Source organism: Apteryx rowi, unplaced genomic scaffold (assembly GCF_003343035.1).
Source record: "Apteryx rowi isolate R43461 unplaced genomic scaffold, aptRow1 scaffold_152, whole genome shotgun sequence".
Taxonomy (NCBI): domain Eukaryota; kingdom Metazoa; phylum Chordata; class Aves; order Apterygiformes; family Apterygidae; genus Apteryx; species Apteryx rowi.
The window spans coordinates 1,166,667-1,190,764 of record NW_020447775.1 but is presented as its reverse complement, the minus strand read 5'-3'; the positions used below and the strand labels follow the sequence as shown (position 1 = coordinate 1,190,764).

The 24,098-nt window shown below is 50.6% G+C and overlaps 1 protein-coding gene across 9 annotated transcripts in view; it reads left to right on the top strand.

Annotated features, from left to right (window-relative positions):
* The window catches only part of LOC112962709 (USP6 N-terminal-like protein), an 89,398-nt gene that overhangs the window by 38,877 nt on the left and 26,423 nt on the right, over positions 1 to 24,098 (top strand). For 6 of the 9 annotated variants that reach the window (XM_026059132.1, XM_026059140.1, XM_026059135.1 and 3 more), the window contains 5 exons: positions 7,524 to 7,839; positions 16,112 to 16,185; positions 16,679 to 16,764; positions 17,833 to 17,872; positions 19,327 to 19,407. In XM_026059132.1, the coding sequence (XP_025914917.1) occupies positions 16,120 to 16,185; positions 16,679 to 16,764; positions 17,833 to 17,872; positions 19,327 to 19,407 (273 nt within the window). In that variant the 5' untranslated portion in view covers positions 7,524 to 7,839; positions 16,112 to 16,119. Of the gene's footprint in view, positions 1 to 4,664; positions 4,838 to 5,561; positions 5,696 to 7,523; positions 7,840 to 16,111; positions 16,186 to 16,678; positions 16,765 to 17,832; positions 17,873 to 19,326; positions 19,408 to 24,098 lie in introns of all 9 variants that reach the window. The other 3 variants (XM_026059138.1, XM_026059139.1, XM_026059141.1) reach the window with 3 other exon arrangements.

The window sequence follows — 24,098 nt, the reverse complement described above, 5'->3', positions numbered from 1 at the left end:
CAGCACGTTTCTAGCGTGTGTTCTGCCTTGCTGTGCTGGCACAGGTGTGGCCACGAGTTGTGCTTCTCCTGGGTGACCGAATTACCTTTACGAAGTGGTTTCCGTGCCCGTGGAAAGCCCAGGCGCGCACAGGACTGCCGCAGCCCGAGCGACGGCTTGGAGACGCTCTGCCTGGTTATGACAGTCGATGCAGTTTGCTAAATGCAGCGACACTTGGAGATGCCCAGGCGGCTTTATGCAGCCACATGGCGCCAGGCTGAGGTCCCCAGAGTGGTATCTGAGCTACCATGAGCAGGTTGGTTGGCATGTCCTAGCACTGGCATTTCTGTGCCGTTATAGATGTAGTTTGGGATTCTTTAGCTCCTGAACTGAAAGACGGGGAGGTCTGTGCCCGGCGTCAGCTAAGATGGGAATCCAGGTCCTGGCTTACATGGGCCAGTGAAGAGGAGGGTGAACACATGATGGACACAAATGCTAAAAATATGCAATAGTGGAAGATGATCTCCTAACTGCTGAACTTTGCTGATTATCTTGTAGAGCTAAGATTTTGGGAATTTTGTGCATGAAATACTGATAAGGAATCTGCGTGTTCAACACAATTTACTGGAGAACTTCTTTCCGTGATCCCGGCACAAGCCAAGGCTAGCACTGGTAGAGGAACAGTATGCTTGCTCTGGCTTATCAACAATTTTTCTGTAGAGATGCAGTTTCATCTTGCTTTCTGCAGCTGGGGAGCAGTAGCTGTGTTAACACGTTGAGTATTAGGAAAGATGAACTTTTTTTTTGTACTCTGCCAGGACAAGACTGAAGTGATTGTGCTTTAAAAAGAGGACCAGTGTTGACAGTCCTTCCTATCCTTGATGTTCTGTAAAAATAAAATGCAACCTCCTTCCCACCCTGCCCCCACGCAATTGGTATTCTATTTCAAAGTCTTATTTCAAGGCCTGCGGTCATGTTCTAACTCAGGCTTGGAGCTTATTCCTAGGTATTTACTTCAGAGGAGTAATAAATAAAAGTGATTTCTTCATGCCTTTCCTATCAGAATACTTTCCACTTTTCTCAGATCTCCATTGATTGACAACTTTCCTATTTCAAGCCATTTTTGCATAGTGCCAAATCCCACTGTGCTCTGGGACACATTCAGCTCTCCCAGGATTTGGTCTTGGAGTTTAAACTTTCTCATTTACCAAACTGCAGAAGAAATCATCACCCTGCTTGCAGATGTTTGTTGTAGCAATTAAATGAATTAACATGTGTGTTCAAGTGAACTGTCTAGTTCTTAAAAACGCTATAACATTCACCCACGCAAAGGATGATAAAAGCAACTTTATTTGATGTGTGGTGTCCCCATCATACTGGGTTTCGCCTTCAGCAATTGAGCATCTTTCAAATTCAAGTTATCATTTTTTTTCCCTTTAGTTGAGCATGTCTTCAGCTGAGTCAGACTGTCTTGTTCTCGCTGTCCTTTTGAAACACAGCTAATACTTGAATTATTTTCATTTGCTTCCTGGGGAGAACAACATCTGCAGAAAATGGCTGCTTGTTTTTATGGGCAGTCTTGCCAATGACTGGAGCTCCTTGCGCTTTCTTCACAACGTCGGGGCAGTGCCTTTTCAGCTTCTTTCAATTTATGGACTTCTGCGTGTTTTATAAGGATCAGACTTTTTTTTATAGAAATCTCATGTAGATAAATTGCCTGAAGGGGCTGCCAGAGGCAACCAAGAAAGGCAGTACAGTGTAATTCATGGATTTCCAGTGCTCTGCTGACCACAGCATGGAAGCCACTGGAGCAACAACAACTGATTTATATTCAAGATGTGTCTGCCCGGGTCTCTACCCACTGCCCAGAACATGGGTCTCTTCTTCTTACCAAATGCTTGTCTTTATATCAGTGTCAGTCTCTCATCTACTTAAATTTCTCCCTCTGCTTTTTGTCTCATCCAAGGTGGAGAAGATCCTTCCTTAGTTTTTGTAGTTCTTTCATGTGCAGTGTCACCTACCTCCTGTAAGCTCCAGTTTTCACTGGAAAAATGCTTCTCAAACGTTTTCATTGATAGACTTAAATCTGCTGTGGTCCCCTTTGACTTGCTTTTATCCCGCTTCTGTTGTTGTACATTATTCATGCTGGAAATGCTGAGGACATGGAAAACGATAATTGTAAGTAATAGATCCACTGCGGTTTTGAGCGTTGGTTTTTGTGAAGTTCCTTGTGTTGCTTTCTCAAGCATGTTTGGCTGAAGATGCTGCTCGGAAAAACAGAAGGATGAGGCGTTGCCTCTTATCCTCGTGCTCCTTTCCAAGCTCTTGGCTTGATGTCTTCCCCAAGTCACCTGGCTTATCTACCTGCTGTTGCCTCGGGTCAGTCGTGCTTTCCTAAGGGTGCCTCAGCTCTGCAATGTGGTGGCACGGACGGGCTGGGGTCTGACCCTGTGCTGGCCCTGCTCTCCGGGACCTGCTCCCACCAGCTCTACGGGGACATCGTCCAGAGACGTCCTCCAAAAGCAGCACCTTCTCGGGTGTTGATCATGCCACCCTTTAAGTGTCTTTTGATATGAAATTGCCTTCACGCAGTTAACCCTTTTCTTCCCCTTGCCTTTAAAAATAGGCCAGGGTGAGGCTGGCGCACTTGGGGGGTGATGCCTTTGGGGAAAGCTCCCCGAAGCTCTCCTAGTTGGGTTTAGTTGGAGGCAGAGATGGTGCTTTAATAGTACTAAGGGTCGAAGAGCTCTGATGAAGTAACAGCATCCTCTGTTAGGACCCTCTGTCCTTGGCTAGGTGAGTAACTTGCCTTTTCCTCCTTTTATGTCCCATAAAGAACCTTTTTTGTATTTTTTCATAGACTAGCAGATGTACATTTTCCCRTCTTTTTCCATAAATGTCCAAGGCGTTTGAGATTGCCGTGAGCCCTTTGGGCAAAGGGGTCAGACGCTGGCCAGCCTGACAGGGATGCGGCTGAGCGTCTCGGGTGGCAGACGCTGGGGAGCGCGGCGACCCGCTGGGAAGGAGGTCATGTGTACGCTGGCGTTGACGGCCGGGCGCTGTGAGATTGGGCAAGGTGGCAGCTACCTTCCCAGGAATAAATAATTCCCTGATATGTTTGTCTGCCCATGTGCGGCGACAGGCAGTGCTCGCCCTGCGCCGTGAGCTTGGGGCACTCGCGCCCTCTTCCTGTGTCTTGAAGCTCGAATTCAAGTCCCGGCTTCCTTGCGGGGATGAGCTGCTTTGGGTCTCTGCCTAGTCCTGATTTTGTGATCGTCATAACAGATTTCCAAACACCGGGTGGGGAAGCAGCAGAGGCAGCAAACCTGAATTTCAGGTTCATGCTTGTTTGAAGCAGCCTGTGAAGAGAAGCAGGGATGTCAGGGGGCCTTATGTTGTTGCATGTTATATTAATAGTATATAATAATACATGCTATTAATTGGTGTAAGGTACTTTTTTATGAACTGTATTATCCTTGTAAGTAATTGTCAGGATGCTTGGCTGGCTCCTCTGTGGGTGACTCAAGTTTATCTGAAATGATTAAGATTATACCAGTTGTCCTGCTTTCTTCTGGTGGTCCCCCGTGGCAGCCGCGTGCCCCCGCAGAGGCTGCCTGGCAAAGAGAGGTTGCCGCAGTCGTGCGCGAGTCCCTCGGTCTGCTCGCTGTCACCTGGTACGCTTGCTGCGAGGGCTGCCGGATCTTCTGCACCAGCAGAGCGCTGTCAGTCTTTAAAGTTTCTCGTTGACCCTGTCACCACCACCATCCCCCAAAAAAGAAAAGCCATTATCAGGCTTCTCAGGGAACCACTATCGCTGCTCTCCAGACTGGTTTGCGTGTTGGTGCTGTGCGCTCCCAGCTCCCAGCCGGTGGCCTCTCCGACGCGACCGATGGCCGGGGTGGCCCTCCAACGCGACGGATGGCCGGAYGAGCAGCTGCTGGTCGCTGATGCCCGGTGCAGGAGCCCAGGCTGCGCTTGCACTGCTTCCCCATGACCTGATTTTGTTACACTTGTGTTCAAAGTGAGGACGCCGTYGTTGCAATGATGTCGCTTACTTCAAATTGATGGATAGACGTGCAGCTTTCAACCGCAATGCTGCATCTTCGTCTCCTGCCCCCGGCAGGCTCGGCAGATGTGGTCTCCGCAGCAGACAAGCATTTCGGGTTCGCCATGGTAAAGCGGGCACAGCCAAATGCAGCACGCATTATAAGGAGTATTTTAGAGCTTGGACCAAGTTGCGTGGATGTTGATTTCCACGCTATAAAAAACTCGAGTTATTTTTATATCGATTTTGAAGTTGGCGAGTTGCATTTAGCAGAATGTGCTCCATGACCTGGGTGCCGTTGCTGTTTTGCACGCCGAGGAATGCCCCCAGGATTACGTCTGCCTCAAGCCTTCCTGCCAGCTGGTTTTTATAACCATGTTTTCCATTAAAGAAGAGGGGAGGACTTCTTGTGCAAAAGATTTCCTCAAAGGGAACATAACTGTTAAATTTTCTTGTCTATGTAAAATGTTGCGTTGGCACAAAATAGCAAAAATGCCTGTAGCTGTTCAGTTTGAGTAATTTTAGGAGAGCTCAACAAACAAAAAGGAAGGGCAAGGTTATGCTGCAATTTGAAAAAAAGTTGCTTTAATACTCCTTAAAAATTTCCTGTATCCTAATACTGCACTGCATATACCTCAAGGCTGTAGAAGATTGCGGTGCTTTGGGAGACATTTGCTCAGTACCTTTCCAGCGCTGGATCAAATACTTCCTGTTTTCCTGAAGTTTTCTCCTACTCGACATGATTGCTYGGGGCTGCAGTGGAGGAACGGAAGTTAACAGCGTGCTTTAAGTATCCCGAGCTGTCGTTTGAAGGTAATGGAAATCCAGGATGCTGCCAGCTTTCCACGGATGAGTCGTCTCTTCTTGTGTTAGTGGATTTTTAACTTCCTCTGTAGTTATTGCATTGGTTGACCCAGTAGCTCCAAGTGAGAGGATGTTCGTTATTTGCTTATGTGTGTTTTAAAAAGACAAGGTTCCCCCCGTGCCGAGGAGAGCACGGGTCGCTGGCGGCGTGACGCCTAATTTTTGTTTCCTTCTTGCCCGTTAGTTTTTCATTAGTGACCGTTTCTGTAGCTCCAGCTCTCCTAGTGCCAGGGATCTGCCTCGGACACTCGCTGCGTTTAACTAGCCTGTAGTTGGCAGTGGCCACTGAGCCTAAAAGCAGGAGAAGCTTTACGTAGGGAAAAGGATATGCAGTGAAAGCCCTCAGTTTACCAATTTTTCCCCGTGCCTCTGGAGGCAAAAACGACCGAGAGGATGGTGAAGGGCGGAGGAGCGGGTCCCACRTCGTTGCTGTGCCGACTGCAAAGAATGAAGCAACGCCTCTTGGGAGGAGGATGCGCTGGGATGAAGGCGCTGCCGTTTGGCTCACCTTTGCCAGAGGATTCGAGTACTGTTATCCCCCCTTCCAGCGGTGTTGGAGCGTTGTGCGTGTTCCAGCTCAAAATCCAAAATTCAGCCTGGATTAGTCTTTAATGCTTGCAAACCTACAGCTGCCATTAAGTCATTTTGTCTGTATACTAAATGCCTCTTTCAGATTTGCTTAGTCGGATGCTGCAGTCGGACCCCGCTTCCGCGTTGGTAAGGAGCACTTGCATCCGTCGGGTCTGCTGCCTGGTCGGGGGAGAGTGAGCAGCGTCGCACCTTCCTTCAGTTTACAGCTAAAGAAACGTAAGCTTCTCTTCCAGCCTTAAGCAGCTCGTTCCTAATGTCCTTGTTTATATAGTTCCTTTTGAGGCCGGTTCGTCACCCAAAAGATGGGGATTTTTTCTGGCCTTTTTATAGACCCAGGACTGGAGGAAGGAGGGAAGGCAGAGTGGAGGGAAAGCTGGTCTTCAATTCCCAAAGCAGCATCTGGGCTTCTACGTTCTCCAGTTGGCTTCTCTTATTTTAATGAGGTCAAGTCGAAATCGTTTTAATACTGAGACTGTAAAAAAGGAAAAATTCATGCGTCTTTTTTCTTTTCTTTTCTTTATTGTTGTCTGGTAGAGATGAGTTCCAGGCAGAAAGAGCCTAAAACAAATGTTTGGCCATGGTTTTTATTCCCTCTGAGGTCTAAAAATAGAAGCTGCTGAAGAAGTGTTTGCAGAATAGCAGTTTTGCTCTGAGGATTTAGCTTGTGTTCAAAGCTGCGTTTTCTGACGTTGCAACAGTTCAGCTCTGGCGCTCTGCTGCTCTTGCCTGGTGTAGGATAAGCAGGGAGGAGGCGCTGTCGGAGTATTTCTCTTTAAGTCCCTTTTTTCCTCCCCGCTTGGCTCCTTGCGTCTCAGTCCTCGGCCAGGGAGCCTTAACCCCAGCTCGAAGGCGCGCTGCGAAAATCGTGTCCAAAAGCGAGGGTAAAGCGCAAGCGCTGGCAGCAGTGGGAAGACGGTGGGCGGGGGGGGAGGTTTTAGTTCCCGGCGGTGCTGCCCCACGCGGTGTTGAGGGCTCCGGATAGCACGGAAATGCCGCCTTGCATTTAAGCGTTCCTATAAATAAAGGGCTATTTAGGCCAACCTATTCCAGCGTATCGTCCTATTGCACTTGGCGGAAAAGCGTTGTTATCGCCGTGACCGCTGCTGTCTGCAGCGCTTCATAAACCTGAGGCGAATCGAGAGGGCGGAGGAAGACGTGTGTAATCCGCACCATAGGGTGCTTGGGGATAAAAGCAGCCCCCTCGAAAAGGGGCGTCCGCGCCGTTTGGGGTCGTGGCACCCCGGCACCGCCGAGGCGGCAGCAGGGGGATTTGGCTCCTTTGACAGTTGCAGCGCAGGCGGCAGCTTGGCGGCGAGAGTGGGGCTCCGCGGCCCGGCGCCGGCCGAGTGCTCGGCTTTGTGTTGCCGACCGTCCGGGCAGTGCTGGGGCGACGCGCRGCTGGGAGCTCCGTCAAACGCTTGGGGCCCTCGAAGCCGAGGGCACGGCGCATGCCGCAGGCTGCGCTTTGACGGCCTTCGTGCCTTCGGTACGTTGTTTGGGGGGGGGTTGGTACTTTATTTATTTTTTGATGCTGTTTAAAGTGGGGAGAAATACCAATTTTTAAGGACGATGGGGAGAGACGGCGAGAGGCATATTGTCCGCTCCCTTTGGCGAGCCGGGGATTCGTCTTTCGGTGCGGTGTCTGCCGGTGCCGCSTCCCACCCTGTCTCCCGTGACTCAGTGGCGCTTCCTTCCTCAGCCCCGGTTCCCCCGGGAGCTCGGCCGGCCTCCGGTAACGCTGCTTAGAAACGTCTGTGGCGTCTCGGCCCAAGGGCTCGCTTGCTGTGATTCAGCACTGCTATTTTCCGTGGTCTGAAGCTGCCCCCCCGTCGCCACGTGCTTCCCTTCCCGGGCAGCGGTTTGTGCCCCTGACATGCTGCCTGCAGCGCGGGGAGATGCAGCGGTCCTGAGCGCCGGGCGTGCAGGCTGCAAAGGGGAAAGCGTATTTAACCCTTTGCTCGCGAATCCCCCCAGCGCCGGCGAAGGGCAATGCCGCCTGCGTGCGAGAAACGGGAAGCTTACCAACTTTCTGCTTCCTTTGCAGTGAGTTTGGTGGCAGAGAGAGCCCGCGGGCAGAGAGCTTCCCGCTTTGCCTCTTCTCCCGGCCGCTTGTCGTGAGCGCCGGTGCGCAGCAGCAGCGGAGAGGAGCGCCACGGCACTGAGCGGGGAATGCACAAGCCGGCCGGAAGGACAAGGCTCGGAAGCGGCRGGGTGTGACAGCTGAGGACAGGGGATTACTGTGATCTGTGGCGGAGACGAGCGGCTCGGCGCTGGGAAAGCTCCCTGCCAGTTAGATGCCCAAAGGGGAGAGAACGACTCCAGCTGAACTGATGCCTCTTGGCACCTGATAGCAAGCTCAGGTAAGGGCCCGCTGGCGTTTCCGTGCTCCTTCCCCGAACRTAAAAAGCAATTCAAGGACTGGTGAGAATCACTCTGAGCGCAGTTGCTCACCGTGGGTATTTGTGCTAATGAACAGTTCGGAGCTGTGCACGTCAGCATCTCCTGTAATGTAATAACCCTGGATATTCTGCGTTTGGGCTTTTGGGGACATTGCTTGTTGCGTCAAACCGCCTTGCACTGGAGGTTCTCACTCAACTCTTACTAACGCCTCTACTAGGTAGACGACCGTGTTTTGATAGAGATCGCTGACTTTGCTGTTCAGCGTGCAGTGCAGTTTCAGACACGATGCAACCTTATTTGGGCGGGAGCTTGTCTGACCTTTTTATAACACATCAGTGAGTCATTTATATAAAGTAATCATCGGGCAATCATTTTCAAAGACGCCAAAACAGGAAAAACATAAGCCTCCTTGAAATTCAGCTGCCTTAGCACTCCTTGTGGTCTTTAAAAAAAAAAAAACAAAAACCAGCCTGTGTGCTCTTGGGTTTTTGTTGTAGTCAAGGAAATAAACACACAAACAGGATCTCCTGTATCTTGGTTCATCCTGCTTGCTAGTAATTTCATTCCTGAGGGCGTAATTCACCGTGTGAGTGCCAGTCTGATTTGCTCTGCTGTAGCACGTTTGATGGGGTCTGTAGCCCTGTGACATTGTTTTGAAGTTGGTGTTTGGCTTCTGCGAGGACATTTGCCGTTACAAACACCTCGCCTGGTTTTGTTCGTGGGAGAGGAGCTGCAGATGGGGGTCACCTCAGTGGATGTCCTTGATGCAACCACTGCAGGCTCGCAACTCCTAACGTTGCTCGGGCTGGCATTTAAAATGTGTCTGCTGTAAGCATCTTAAAAGTTGGGGATTGAGACTTCCCAAAAGCCGCCATTATGGCACTATGAAGGAATTTTGGAGTTCTCCATTTTGGAGTTGAAATTTCCCTCCTAGGATTTCTAATAAAAATGCTGAGGCAGCTGTGACACTTGAGGTAGCAATGGTGAACAGCCTAAGCAAAACCTCAGGCGTGTGGCTTGACTTCTGTAGCTGTCCTGAGGAAACAGGGTTGCTGCTTGGTGTAAAGACCTGGGTCTTAAGAAGCGGAAGCTTTTTGTGTAGCCAGCAGCATGTGGCACTTTCACAGACAGTGAAAGCTGCCCGTGGTGGCAGGGCATGCTGACCTGTAGTTGGGCATCTGTCTAATAACATGTGACTCAACTGCTGTCACAGCAGCTGGCATCGCGGTGCAGCTCCTCCACTTTTCTGTTCGGCCTCTCAGATATCTTAGGAGGCTTTGGGGTTTCATCACGTGACAGAAGTGCAGTTGAAGCAGATCCAAAGCTGTGCTTATGTCACCTGCAGGTGGGAGGCATGTTCAGTGGTTTAACCCTTCAGCTTTTCTTCTGAAAGACTTTCCTAGGCAGGTGACAGAAGAGCCTCTGCTTGTGGCTCCCCTTGGTGTATCAACTTGGCTGATGTTCACCGTGCCCCCCAAAAAGTCAGGCAACCCGGATCTTTGCAGCGTGTATCGTTTGCGGTGAGCTGAGGGCGTTAAAAGCTTGAAGCCTACAGAGGTGTCCGTTTCATGTACTTTAATAAATCACATCAGGGCGGTTTAACTTCTCGTGGCCTGTTGCTTCCTTGGGTGCTTTTTAGTTGCGCTGGTGTACTGTTTATTCCATGGCGTGCAAACGCACTAGTCGCTCTGTTGAAGCTAGTAACCGGGCCAGTGCGGCAGCTGAGATGCAGGTAGAGGCTACAGGTGTGTGTCGTTTGCGGAGGGTCTMAGCTCTTAGCACATGCTGTGTAAGCGTTTCATCACCTTAATAAGTGGTTAGAGGTCGGCTCCATTAAGCACCTTCCCTAAAGGAAAATTACAGGGATTAGCTTCTACCTTAGGCAGTTAAAAGTTTACAAGTGCTATATTAAAATGCCCTTTTAAATTAGATTGTGAAACAGGAACAGAAATTTGTTAAGCTTCTCAGGGTGTGTATGCGGTCTTCGGCACTACCCTTTTGACTTTATTCCGTAGAGTAGTTTCAGTCTGACGCAGGCCGGCATGCTGTTTCAGTATGGTGTGTCAAAACTCACATACGTCATCTGCTTATTTTGGGCTGCTGGCAGTTTCTAGTAGCAGATAATTGGGCACACGGAGAACTCTGGCAAATCTTAAGCCAAACTTGTCATTTCTTCTTTAGGACAGCAGTTTTCAATGCCTTGTTCTTCACAGTGGAACAGAGTGGTTCAAATCTTACGTATTTCTGTGGGCTTGGGGTGCAGTATCAGCTTGTAGTTTTGGAAGAAGTTAGCATCTGTCAGCCGAGCAACCAGGCAAGTTGTACAGGTTTTGCCCTGGAGTTGGGGCACGCAGAGGAGACGTGCAGGCAGGTGAGACAGCTCAGCTCATGGGACGTAACTGTTAAGGTTTCGTAACTGAGCTGCGTTTGGTTGTGCACCAGTGTTGTGCTTGCCTTGCATTTGCTGTAATGGTTGGATGCAGTGGGGATAGAGAAATAACCAAAAGACACCGTCTGTTATCTCAGGTGGCTTGAGTAGATATTTTCCCACAGTATAAAATATTGAAGAATCAGATTCCAGAATGTCCCAAAATCCAGCCCAAGGTTCAGAACACGATGCTATGCTGAACTGCTGCGAAGAGGAGATAATGCTGATATTTTTCACTCAAAAGCCCTTCTGCCAAGTTATATTGGACGTACGTTTGCTTTATAGCAGGTGGTGAAAACGAGCAATACAGTTTGACCCCAGTGCAGCCTGACAGCATGAAATCAGCACATGTAAAACTGTGTATTTCCCGTATAAGAAGACAGAAAGAGCTTGAAGAGACTGAAAATTAAATAACTTCGGCTTAGAGGAGGTTTGGTTGCTTGATGGCTTAAGAGCAGCAGTTCAACACTTCGAAAGGGAGGCTTTGCCAACAAGTCTGAACTCCCCGAGGACACACGCAGAGTGCCTGGAGGAATGAGATCTGCTGGCTCCCTGCTACTGGTGGTAAAAATGCGTAGGTTCAGAATAAATTCCCTGTTCCTTCACACTCGGCTGGTGCGAAGAATAATGTATCAGTGTAACATCCCCGCAGCTGCTCAGCTCAAAGGCTGGGAATTGCTCTCTGTCCCAGGCAGAGACGCTTTGCGAGAAGGTCTGCGAGGAGCTGAATCTTGTAATCGTTCACGGTTGACCTGAATTTCTTGTTGGGTATCTCAAGACACGCTGATGTGCAACTACCCGCAACCCTTCATTAAGCACTGCACAGCTCATCTGCTGGCTCTTCGTTGCCTCTGCTCCGGTCCCTATACTTAGGCCGCAGCCAGTTGGATTTTTGGCGGATGAAACTCTGCCTGCAGGTCTCCCATCCGGTGGGAGTTAAGTGGAGCTTTCTCCTTGTTTGTATAAATTGAGCACCTATGTTCACCAAAGCGTGGAGGGAGACCTGCGGGTGAGCAGAGGGTTGCAGATGTGGCCTCAGTGGAGGAGCTCCTCTGGAAGGAGGTGGCTGCGCCTGATTCTTCCCCAAACCGTAGCCCAGAGGGAGCTAAATCTGTAATTTCTTTGGTGAGAAAGTGGATTGCCCTTGCTGGTAGATGGGGAAGATGACAGCAGAGAGGCTGCAGAGGGGACAACGCATCAGCAGGGAACAGGAAAGACTTTTTCCCGGGCTTTGGAAGGAACGGCAGTGGGATGCAAACTGCAGCAGAGAACAGCATGGACAGTTCCACTTGTCAAGGTATCAAGTGAAGATCTGCTTGGGCTGGCAGGCAAGGGAGAGGTGCAGCCCCAGGATGCAGCGCAACATTTGGATCGGAGTACTGGCGTGTCTAGCTCTTTGGTTCCTCACCCGTGAACTGGGGATCTGTCCTGTTGGAGGTGCACGTGTTTTTGTAGGAGATCAGAGAGGCCAGGACAGGAGCAGGAGAAATCCCGTCGTCGCTGGGAGCAGTAGGAACCACGTTCCTCCTCCCTGGGACGAGATGCGGGTAGGGCAGGTGACAGCGCTGCGCTCTCTGTGCCGCGGAAACGCTCCGTTCTGCTTTCCAACATCGGCAGCGTGTTTGCAGCACGCAGGTTCACCCTTGGGAGCAGCTCGACCCTGCTGCCAAAGCTGGCTTACGTTTTAGAAGGAATATGAACTGCAACCGGCTGCCAACCCTTGCGAGTGGCATTTTGGTTGCCTCCTACCCTGCCTTTTTCATTATCACCTCTGTGGGAAGAGATCCTGGTTTCATGTAGATTCCTAATTTTAGGTGAGGTAGAGGCTACTCTCATAAAGCTCAGCTTTTCTTAGCCCATCAAGTACTGCTGTGTCATGAAGCTTAAGTGACTACGTTACTTTTAAGGGAAGGAGCACAGAGCGTAGACTGAGATACTTCATTTTCTCTCAGTATTTACAACAAGATAACAAAAAATGCTTTTAAGGAAAAAATATGGAATGTTTTTGGAGGATTGCATCAATAAATCTGACCTGCAAACTGACAGTATTTCTTGCACTAAGTCTTGGATTTTTGTCAGCAGAAGGAAGGGGTCTGCCCCAGTACTTGAAATCCCAACTGGAGAATTAATTTCAAGGAAGTTGTTCTCATCAGCTAGGAAAAATTGGGTTATTTAGCAATGAGCCTGGATTTGCTGATCACTAGGTCGTGTTCGGTGCAGGTAAGCAGGATTTTGCCTGACATCTGTTGGCTTATTGCTACTGGAGTTAGTTATTCCTTCCTTAAATCATAAACTGGGAGCTGGAAATCTCACCGAGAGTTGACAGATTGTGGGKTTTTGTTTTTGTTTTTTTCCCAACTCATTCTTTTTAAAAGAAACCAGTGGTAACTTTGTTTCCTGGTTGAACATAACCCGCAGGGCTTGGGGCTTTTTTGTTGCTTGTATCTAATATCCTTCTGGAGTTGTTCATGTTTTCTCACYGCTCCTGTTTGTGGCTGCTTCGAGGTGTGTGATTGTCACGGAAGCAGACTGTTCTCTGGGGAAGATACGGTCCTGAAAGGCCACAATTCGGGAGGCAAATTTTGACAGTCAGAGCTATCGCTTCTCTTTGCTGCTGCAATATATAGGTTGTCTTCTGTGCTTCAGTCTCCTGCACCCAGCGTTTGGCAGGTGGCTGGGGGTTTTTTTGTTTTTTTTTAATGTGAAATTTATATCAAGGCAGGATGCCTTTCTTCAAACTCTGCAGAAAATAAATGTCTTAAAAAATAGTTTTCATGTGCACAAAGTGTCATTCCCCTCAAACAAATGCTTGCTTTTCTAGTTTGTACAGAGCGGCGGTGGCATCCTTGTGGCCCAATACCTTTGTCACTGTAAAGAGAAAACAAATATACATGTTCCGGAAGTGAGATGCAAAACTGGCTACTCTGCACCCGTTTCTGGCTGCGGAGAGCCGTTCAGATAGGCTGAAGCCAAAATGTATGTGGTCTTGCTGCTTGCTTCTGCTCTGTAAACCTTCCCGCGTTACCGAACAGCTCTTCCTCTGGTTGCTCTATTACAGCGTGTGGTCAGCGACATGCAGAATAATTTCCACTTCATAAACGTCTTGAAAAATTGCACACCAAATTTGACATAGTTTATTTTTCCCTTCAGCTTGCAGAATATTTGTATTTTTAGCAGCACCTAAAGGACCTCATTTGAATCCTGTAGCCCCGTGACAGCCAAAAAAATGACGTAAGAAAGGGGGGAGCGAATCTGCCTTTGAGTCAAACTTCTGAGAAGAAGAAACAAACGGAGATGAGCATAAAACAGAAGAAAGAGGTAGGAAGGAGAAGATAAACAAGGACATAATAGAGGACATTGTGAGACTATTACTCAGATCTTGCTTCTCTAAGACAAAAAAAAAAAAAGAAACAGTAATTAACATGTATTGAGCAAAAGCCAAGGAAACATTTTAAATAAGAGCTGCAGCTTGAAAAAGTCAGAGAACAAAATACACTTCAGTGTTCAGAACAAAGCACACTTCAGTGCCTCTCTCTGAGGCATTTTTGGATTTATTCTCACCCTAAAGTGAGTTTGACTACTGCATAAATAGGACTGATGTCTTTTTAAAATGTGAACAGGACAGCCGATGGCTGGGCACCGTTTGCGTTTAATCCTGCTTGGAAACAGGACCGACTGCTGCTTTGTGAATGAAGAAGTATGGTGCTCTTGGTGACCTCAGTGTGGACCCACAAGACACGTGGGCCGCGAGCATTTTGCATGAAATCGTGAGACCACCAGCACTTCGTGATGTCTGACGGCCCAAAGGAGGGGGCTGAGCGCGGGACCTGAGCACCACGGCTCCCCCATGGTGCTGAGGGAGGTCGTCTTTCCTCTGGGGAAAGTCACCTTCTCCAGCTCATCCCAGGTACAGCAGCTCYCGACTGCTCCGGCACCCCTGGTTCCTTGCCGTCCCTTGATCGAGGGGTCTCCTCAAATTGCTGAGCGCCCTGTGGGCTGAGGTAAAGGACCAGGGTGGTAACGACCTGCTGTATTAAGGGCAAATGAGGTGATTTTCTTCAAATGTTGCAGCCTGCCGGGGTTTAGGAGTTATGTTTTGCATTTGTCCCTCCCCACTACGGGACATGGGGTCGAGAGGAGGGGGCAGGACCACGCTCRCCTGGAGAAGGGTAGGAACGGGCAGCTGGACAGCTGCTCCTTTTAATCAGCCCAGTAAAATCCACTGCTACGTGGCGCATAGATGCAGTCCGGGTACTGACTGTGTGGTTAATTTTGTGATTTGTCGTGGGAGGCTCTCAAGTCTGCTCTGCCGGGGTCTTCGCATGCTCCCAGGAGCTCCTTTCAAGCCCTCCAAGAAATCTCTGGACTGGTATTAAAATTGGTTAGCGTTCAGATGCTCTGGGTGAATCGCTGGGTGATTCATGATGTGGCAGTGGGGAAAATAGTTTAAGGCTGTGGTGGTTCTTGAAAGTGTGGTTTTGTTTTTGTTTTTTTTTCTTTCCCCAACCCTGCTGGACCTTTTTGCAGCAAGCAAAAAAGGCAAAATCTCCCTGGAGCAGGCAAAATGTAGTCTTCCTTTTTAACAAGCTGTTCCAGGAGGTTTTCTAATCTAAGTTTCCAAACTCTAAGCCACTTGTAAAATAATTTTAGTCCACAGCTCCCTTCCTGTTCTTGAAATACGTTCTTTCCATGCGGGACTCGTCGGCCTGCGGGAAGGCAGCTGGACTCCGGAGGGCTTTGCCTTGTAGGTGATCATGCAGCGTTACCGCTCAAGGCTTCATCCTGTCCGTGTTGTACAGGAGCTCTAATTCGTGTCAGAAGCACAGAAAAACTTGAGAAAGGTGTCAAGCGCTGGGGACGGAGTGGCCTCCAGGAGCGTTGAAGGAGAAGGACTTCGCAGGCCTCTTCTCCTTGCTCCTCCTTGCGGGGAGTGGTGGTCCTCTGTAACTTCTTCCTCCCGTATGTGCCCCGACACAATACCCGCGTCATGTTTGATACGGGAAGTGATCTTTCTTCTGTGCATGCGTAGGGGGTGAAGCAAAGCAGTGGGCACAGATCCCAGGGAGCTGAGCTAGATCCCTGGGAACTAGGTTGGCTCTTACCTGGGCCAGCAGGTTGGCCCATCTCAGACCCCATAGCTGTGCGGTTGCCTTGCTGCCGCTTGATGTTTTATTTGTATGGATGTTTGTGGAAGCTCATCACTGAGCGGTCAGTTTGTTTTGTGCGTGCACTTCAGCAGGCAAACATTTCTCATTTTGGTTCCTCCTTTGATGTTAAATCTGCCTTCAGATGCCCCTACCGAGCTTCGAACGGCTTCACGTACATAGCTGAGGGCAGAGCTTGGCATTTTGCTCCGCTCGGAGTAAGCGCTAAGCTGTGCAGCCATCCAGCTGGCGCGGGGACCGCGTAACGCAAGAGCTCTGTGGGGAGCACGGCTGGTTTGAATGTCTCCGTTTAAGAGCTTGATGTCTTCTGTAGAGGCATGTGTGCGCCTGGGAACAAGGGCACGGYGGCTGATCCTGCAGCCCGTTTCGCGGAGAAAACTCCCGCTTGCTCTGGCTCGGTTGTTTCCCTGTGCAGAGGCCGAGGACCTGGCAGTCGTACATCGTACATGGGAGCGCCACGCGTGCTTGGCATGGAGGCTTTTCGATCTCGGGCCTAATTTTAGCTGTGGGATAAGGCTGGAAGTTAAAGTTGTCAGCAAAGCTTTTTTCTATTAGCACTTTCCTAAAATACTTCCCACGCTGCGTACACATTTACTTATCTCTTTTTCTCCTTTWTGTTTTTTTTCCTCTGCCTTACAGCTTCTGACATGAAGAAAGATATAGACACTTTAATAGCCCGGGAAAAAGCGGAGATCGTTGCCAAGTATGAGAAGGTACCAACCTCATGTGTTTTCCCTAACGTGCTTGCTAAGGCTGGAGCTACTTAGGTGATTAGTCAAGCAGGAATGCTTTGTGCAAGAACTTTTGCCTCCCGCGAGGCTTTGCCGCAGTAACTCTCGAGTCATCGGGCTTCTGAGTAACAGCCATAGGTGCTGTCAGGTATGGTTTTAGCTGTTYTGCAAGAGCCCAAGGCCTTTCCTGGGCATCCTGCTACCAGTTCATAGTGCTTTGAAGACCCTTAGGATAATCACGTTCCTGCACCACGCGTTTCCCGCGCGTGGAGTCAGCGCGGGGCTCGGTGCTTCACCAGCCGTTTTGGCTCCTGCTGGGCCTCCCTGGCCCCCTGCCTGCTTGTGCTCATGCATCTTCTGGCACAAAGTATTTCCCAGAGGTTTTCGTGGATCCCGCGTCTAAGAGCGCAGTACAGATACTGAACGGGCTGCTCATTCGCTCAGGGTGGCTCACGGTATCTCTTCTGCTTTGCAGGGCAGGCAAGAAGGAACTCAGATTGATCCATGGGAAGATGCCGACTTCACGCTGTATAAAGTTACTGACCGATTTGGATTCCTGCAGTAAGTCCGCTGGTCCTTTCCTGTCCTTGACGGCCTTCGCACTGCGTGCTCGTTCAGGGCGCTTTTCTGCACAAAATGTAACAGATTTCAGCATCTTCGCTACAAGCCACTCTTGCCTTGGCTTGATCAATCCCAAATGTAGAAAGAAAGAAAGAAAGAAAGGATGTCTCTCCTCCCTTATCYGCACATGTGGAAACACTCTGGTTTGAGTCTGCTGCAAGACAAGGTTTGGAGCTCTCTGAAAATGCCCCGGAGTGCTCGCGTTGCCTTTTAAAAGGCTTTAGGGTAAATCAGCTGGGAGGAAAGGTTTAAAAATGATTTGAGGATATCCTTTCACTTGCTTTTTTTTTTTTCCTCTTCTTCTTTGGGAAGGGCTGTTTCCCACCACGAGCCTGGTGTCGGGACTTGCAGGTTTTGGTGGTCATACGCCTCTGTGGAGGCACCTAGTCTTTCTCTGAAGGAGCAGCTTTTGCAGTTGGGCTTGATGATACAGGGAGGTGTAGCAGAGGGAGAGACAAGATACCCGACTGCTTTCAGTTCCCTTAGGAACCCCCTGATCTAAGCGGGGTGCACTGTGCGCAGGGGGAGAACGCTTAAAAGAATTATTTATTCCAAATCTGAATGCAAAGCTGTAATATTGGGTGTTTTCTGTGCGGTAAGGGGACTCAAAGCAATTTCTGTTTGGGAATCCTAGCGTTTGGCTTAAATGCTTGTGTTTGATCAGTGTTGATGCTTTTGGCCTTCCCAGAGCGAACGTTCCCCTTTGCTGATATGAATCGCGGTGCTGGGTGTTTTCCACTCAGCAGTTCCTGCGAGGCGGGGGATTTTTGCTCGGCGCCTTGGGCAGGCGAGATCATGCCGCRCAGCGGTTCCTCTGCCTTTTCGTCAGAGCGGACAGCCGTAGGGAGAGGCACGAATGCCAGGAGTCGTGTCTCCCGCTGTGCGCGGCCAGGTGCTTGGGATCGCCCRTGCCTCCAGGCGGTTCCCGCAGAGGAGCGAGTGCGGCAGCCCGGGGCGCCGCACACCCTTCCGGCCTCTCGAATAAACTGTGAACCCTTGCTTTTGCAGCGAGCAGGAGCTGCCGACACGCACCGCGCTGGAAGAGAAGGTGAGAGCCCGCGGCGTTGTCCTCCCTGGCATCGGATGCTTGTAGGGAGGATGTGGGTCTCGCTTTTAGCAAAATGAATGCGCAGGCGAGAGTGAAATGGGCAGCTGGCGGCTGTGGCGAGGGGCCGGGGGGAGCCACGGGGGCTGCGAGGCCTGTGCAGCCGCAGCTCAGCCAAGCTGGAGATGCCGGGGCCCACGAGGGAGTTCCCAAATGCAAGAGGTGGAAACAAATACATGCAAAGAGGCATGAGATCCTCTGCACAGTGGCTCCATTTATGGGTGCTTTCCAAGTCTTTGGTTTCATAAACTTTTGGAGCTTTAATTTCATAGCGTTAGGCACCCCTCCTCCTCCATGCTACAGTGAAGTCGCACATCCTAAAGCAAGAGGGAGCTGGGACACGGCTCCTTCTGGGAAAAGCCCCCTGCTTTGGCACATTGCTCAACAGCTCAAAAAGGGGAGAAACGCAGGAGGCTGTGGGTAACCCAGCTTCCCAGCCTCATCTCCTCCGAGCTGGGGGTGTGGGGAGCGTTAAACGGGGCGGCAGCTGCTTGCACCTCTCCAGCGATGGCTGGTCGCTGTGCGACGGTTGCCGCAATGCAGCGTTGGGATCCGTTTTTGCACGGGCCTGGAGGAGGAAGCAGGCAATGTATGAGCATTAATGAACCTGTCAAAAGCAGTGCTCCAATGCATCGGTTTGAAATGTTTCACGGTAATTACCGAGGGCTCCTGCAGCCCAGACACTTTTTCAGTAATAAAAAGGAAAGTGGCCTTATCTGACTGGAACAGAGTGATTAGTGCTGCTTCTGCACAGGTTGATTAAAGTGGGAGAGTTTAGGGAGGAAAGGCGTTTTATTTTGAGATCACAGCTGAGCCGTTCTAAGAATATCTCGTGCACCGTACCACAGCTGGCAGCTCACCTCAAAAACGGCAGTTGCCTGTAATGTGCTTGGGTTGGGAGCGGGCTGTGGTGAATAAGGGCTCTCTCCCTCAGTCCGTCTAATAAAATGCATTGCCGACCTCAGAGGAACCCACCTGGGTCCRGTTTAGGGTGATGTGAACAGTCGGCTTCTCTGTTAGGATCTTGCTAACTGGAACTGAACCGTGTCTCGTGTCTGCCTGCGTCTGCCAGACACAACGCGCGACGGTCTGCAGCTAGCTGGGCGTAGAAGGGTTTTGTTGTCGAAGAAATGCTCCGGCTGAAACGCTGCCTGCATGCAAAGCCTGTGTTCCTAGCTGGTTTTTACAACGCTTCTCTAATTAACTGTGTGCTAAAATTGCTGGTTCCTGCAAACACCTCTTGGTTATTCCTGCCACCACCGCAAGGTGTCTGCATGCAGCTAAGTGTAAAATTCAGCAGTCAAAACTCCTTGCTCTCATTAGATTTAAACTTCTGGGTAGTATGTCCCGGGATATTTTTCTTAAATTTGTTCTGTCTTTTTTCCCCCCTGCACCAGCAAAAACATCAAGAAATTGAACGAGTGGACAAGTGGCTGAAGATGCTGAAGAAATGGGGCAAATACAGAAACAGTGACAAGGTAAGGGGGGAAAGAAAGCACGCGTGTAAGGAGGGGGATGTGAACAGTACATCCTTCGAATGGGTCAGGCTTGAAAACAGTTGATAGAGAAAGCAGAGATAATGGGAAAATATTGCCCAATTCTACCCGTTCATCTTTAATATTAAAGAAGTTTTAAATATTTCCTTGAAATTGCTGGGTTAGAGGAAAAGGTTCTGTTCCGACTAGAATATTTTTAAAAGCAGTTTCCTAAATGCTGCCTGCACGTTTGCGCTTCAGCTTATCTGTGCAAGCGAAAGCAGAGCAGGGGATATTCCCATGCCCAGCCGGGGCCTTGGAGGTGGTGAAAGTATGCAAGAGGTGGCTGTGAAAGCAGCAGGTGCTGCGGGCGGCAGGTCGCTTCTCTGGGTTTCCACCATCAGGGAATCTCATGGAAGATGCGACTAATACTGCTCAGCTAATATTCCTCATAATTATCTCAAGGGAAAGCTCCCGCGGAGAGACTTATTTGCCTGGATGTTACCTAGGCTTTGTTTTTCGTTACTAGCTGTGGCTGTGAGAGCCCTGTTAGCTGCTTGCTGAGGCTCTTAGATTATATTCCTCCATCTGTGAAAATAAAGCGTGGAGGCGCTAACCTTGTGTGTCGGATTCGGTGTTCAAAATAACCTCTGCCCAGAACACCGGTGCAAAATGGAGTTATTTTTAATAAAAACTGAATGTTTTTAATGAGCTCGTAGTACAAGTCCTTTCAAAACAAACCAAAACAAAAAGCAAACCTAATGACAGCTTCTAGACCTTTGCTGCGGCGAGGGCGGAAAGACGATGGTCAGCTTGCACCGGTTGCAGYGCGCTCTGAGGGCAAAAGGCACCGCTCGCAGCAGAGGGCTGCAACCCGCCGCGCTGCCGCGTGAGCCTAGGAACCTCTCATAAGCCCTCTCCTCAATTCAGGCGCTGCGTCGATGGACAAAATAGCCGCCCCGCTCTTCTTCGCTGCCCTCTTGCCGAGTGGCCCGAACCGTTTCTTTCTGCGGTTGTGGTTAGTGCGCGGTGCCTTCCTTGCGACTGCGGTGCCCTCTGCACGTGAAGTATTTTGTCCTCCTGCAGCTATGTGGTTGCTCTAAGAAACGCCGGTTCTCCAGATGCGTTTGGGCTCAAAAGCCGGGTGTGTTGACACCGTCAGGGCAGCAACACTCGCTGCCGCTCTGCCTTTCCCCCGAGCTGGAGACGGAGCCGAAAAGGCGGCCGGGGGGCACCCGGGCTCCCGTGCGGCAGCTGGCGGTGGGTGCCAGGAGTGCAGTAATTCCTCTGGTGTGAACCCGCCCGTTCCCAGCCGCGTTCTTGCTTCCCACTTGTCTAGACTTGGCAGTGTCAAAGTGTGTGTGTTCAACACCCACGGCGCAGAAAGCACCGCGTAGCTGTTTCCTCTTCAGACCTCTCCTTCAGCAGAAACAGGAAGGGGGGGTGGGGGGTGCTTGCTTTTATCGGTTTTAGCTTTTATTGAGAGTCCGCAGGAGAAACCTGAGCCCTGTTAAAGAGCAGGCTCTGCTGAGGATAGCTGAATAGCTACGAGGGCGTGCGGCGAGCATCGTGGGAGCGGAGCAGCCACCTCGCCTGGGCGCCGGGAATCCACGGGGATATCGAGTCTGCCCAACTTCCCATCAGTAATCTTTAAAAAAAAAAAAAAAAAAAAAACAACAACAACTTTAGTTTCATTACAGTGGGAATGGGGCCGGAGATGGGCTCAGAACTCTATAATCCTTCCGTTCGCTTGAGAATTTTGCTAATTGTTTAGTTCATCAGTGCTATTCCGTGGGCAAAAACGGAGGCCCCCAGTGGCCTTCATTTCTCTAATTAGAAGTAGTACTAATTGATTAGTGGCCCTGTGGATAAAATACCAGATTCCAGAAGAGTTTAGGGATTTACTTCAGGTTTTAAAGCACATCTGCATTGTGTAATGAACAGTTGATGTCGCTCGGGTCTTGTGGTGCAGGCAGTAGCTTGGGGGTTTAGGAATTGGGCCCTTCCAGGTTTCTCTCCTTCCTTTGCTCCCTCTCACCCCTGATTTCCCTGGGCAACTCTGCAAAATAGGCAGCTGCTTTTCCACCCAGGAAGAGTTTTGATGGGGACCATCCTCAGAAAGAGACAACTTAGTGATGCCGAATCCTTTAGCTGTATTTTGGGTTGTGTAGGAAGGTGTTTGCCAGCAGCTAGCAGGTTCCTTCTGACTTGGATAAGGCCCTTCGTGGGCACCCATGAGCTTGCTGGTGGGTTGTGCCAGTCAGTGCTACGCTTGGTTTTGAGCAGTGACGATGGCAGTACTTCAGCCCTTGTGGTGCCCTTCTGGGTGTTTGGCTCAGGCCAAGAGGTTTTGGCCAAGGGAAGGTCAATACAGAGCAAGAATCTAGGAGTCTGCGGTGATGAAGGCACGGGAGGGAGCGATGTGGCCAACMGCTTTGACTCCCTGGTGTAAATGCCGGGATCCCGTTTCCAGCTGTGGTGTTCAGGGTTGGCTGCAGGCACCACGCAGCCTTTGGGAGCCAGAGCAGGATAAATTTGCCAACTGGTCACCCCCTCTCGGACGGGGGACTGAGAGGTGCTAGACGGGCCGTTCACCAGCAAGCAGCTCGGAGGGCTTTATGTCAGCAAATCACAGAGCCCTTGTAATGGAATAAATGACATTATTATTTATGACAGCCCGTCAAAGGTTCATGACTCGTCAGTACAGAAACGGCTTTGTCCCCGTGCTGGAGAGCCCGCGTCCTGCTCCAGTGGAAATCGGTGTCAGCCCTTGCGGTTAGCTGGGCGGTAGCGCTGGGCCCGGCGGGTCGAGCGGCGAGTGCGTGGGGAAAGGACAAGTCTGGTGCCCCAGCGGAGCATAAAGGAGCTTTGAGTGCGGTCCCGTTCAGCCTGACGGCCCCGGTGGCTTAGCCGATGGAAACGCACGCAGCGAGGCCTGTGTCGCTTGGGTTAGCAATCACGTTGCGCGCACCAGAGCAGCTGGGCTGTCGCAGGTCTTGTTGCGTGAAGCCCCGAGTTGAGTCCAGGCAGTTTCAAGGGGAAGCTCTGCTGACGTCGGCCCCTTTCGAACGGGATGAAACTGGGTCGGGATCTCGGCTGGGGAGGAACAGGGGCAGCGGTAGTTCAAACTCCTGCTTCCTCCCCCTTTTCTGTACGCGACCTCGCTGCTCCAGCGCTGCCCGGTAGCCATCGCAGGAGCTCGCCCTCCCCAGCTGCCTCGTGTCGCTCAGCCACGAGCACATCTTTTCTTTTCTTTTTTTTGCGTGGGAATTGCTTGCAGGATCTGGAAAACGGTGCGTGCCCGGTCTGGTTGTAGCTGCTTCGGAGGTGACAGACTTCGCCTGTGGCTGCTGGCTACTCCTATGCACTCCCTGTGCGACAATTTTTGCTTAACATTCCCTAACTGAGCGGTGCAGTGCTTAAAATATGCGCCCCTATGTCCTGCTGGTCACTGCCTGTGTTCTGCAGCTGTCACAGATTATCTGAAATAAGGCTGAAAAACCCGCGGAGGACTGCCTCTTATAGTCCCTGGCCCAGGGTGCCCTGGCTACACCTAAAACCGTTCCTGACACAACCTGTTCCAGGATGAGCAACGAAGAAGGTTGTTTTAATTAAAGCGATGCCCTGGGGCTCCTCGTGCTCATCACCACGTCAGATCTGTCTCCGTATCTGTTCCAGACACCTTTTGCAGCGATATGATTTAGTTTTGGTAGAAACAAACGTCAGGTAACACCAGTACAATTCCTAGCGTGGATGTGGTTAGACTGATGCAATGGTGCCTTTTCCCGGGTGTATGTACCGACCTGCTTACTTTCACAAGGGAAAGGATACCAAAGTAAACGAGTCCACGTTAGGATTACAGGGCTCTGCGGAGCTGGTGCACRCCAGACCTGCGGAGAAGGGCTGTGTTAGCAAGGCAGTCACCTAACTCGGGGTACGGCACCGCGAGGACCAGGTCATCAGTGTCCTCCGCTGCTGTTTGAAACCTGAGTGAGTGACTCTGCTTGGGGAGTCTAGGAAATGCCCTGCTGGGGCCTTGTAAGAATATACACAGTTGAGGCGGCGCAGCTTTTGGGGGAAGAAAAGAGTGTGCTGGGTGCGCTCCAATAGCAGTATAATTCATTCATCATGGCCCTGGAATAAACTGACTCAGAAGAAATATTAGTCCCGGGTGGTTAAGACYTAGGGAGAGGGTGTGACCTCTGCGCTGTTCGCAAGCTGCTTTTGCTGCTGGCGATGTGGGATCAGTCCTCTGGAGAGGGGTGTCTTTGGCCAAAGACGTCTGGGTTTGGGGCAAAGTCTGTCTTTATGTGTGGGGGCGGCCTGGTCTCAACTAAAGGTCACTGGTGTGCTGCGTGCTTCAGCCAGCACAGGCTGGCAAGGCGTTTTGGGATGAAACAGTGCTTTTTATTGACTGACACAGACCCTGAGGAGTTGAGTAATCTGCTAACACTGGAGAGAGCCGGCAGGCACTTGTCACTGCGGGGCTGGCGGACATCGGGTGTCCTCCCTGACGCTCTGCTGCCTGCAGCATCAGGAATAACGCAGGAAAGAGGAGTTTGAGCCCCCAAGCGCAGGCATGAGGGCATCTGCATGGGGTGACTTGTCCCTAGGTGGTTCTTGCTTCTCCCCTGCAGTGCACCGCTGCTTTGCTATGTTTTAGTCCCCAGCCCTGGCAAGGTGTGCATCATTTG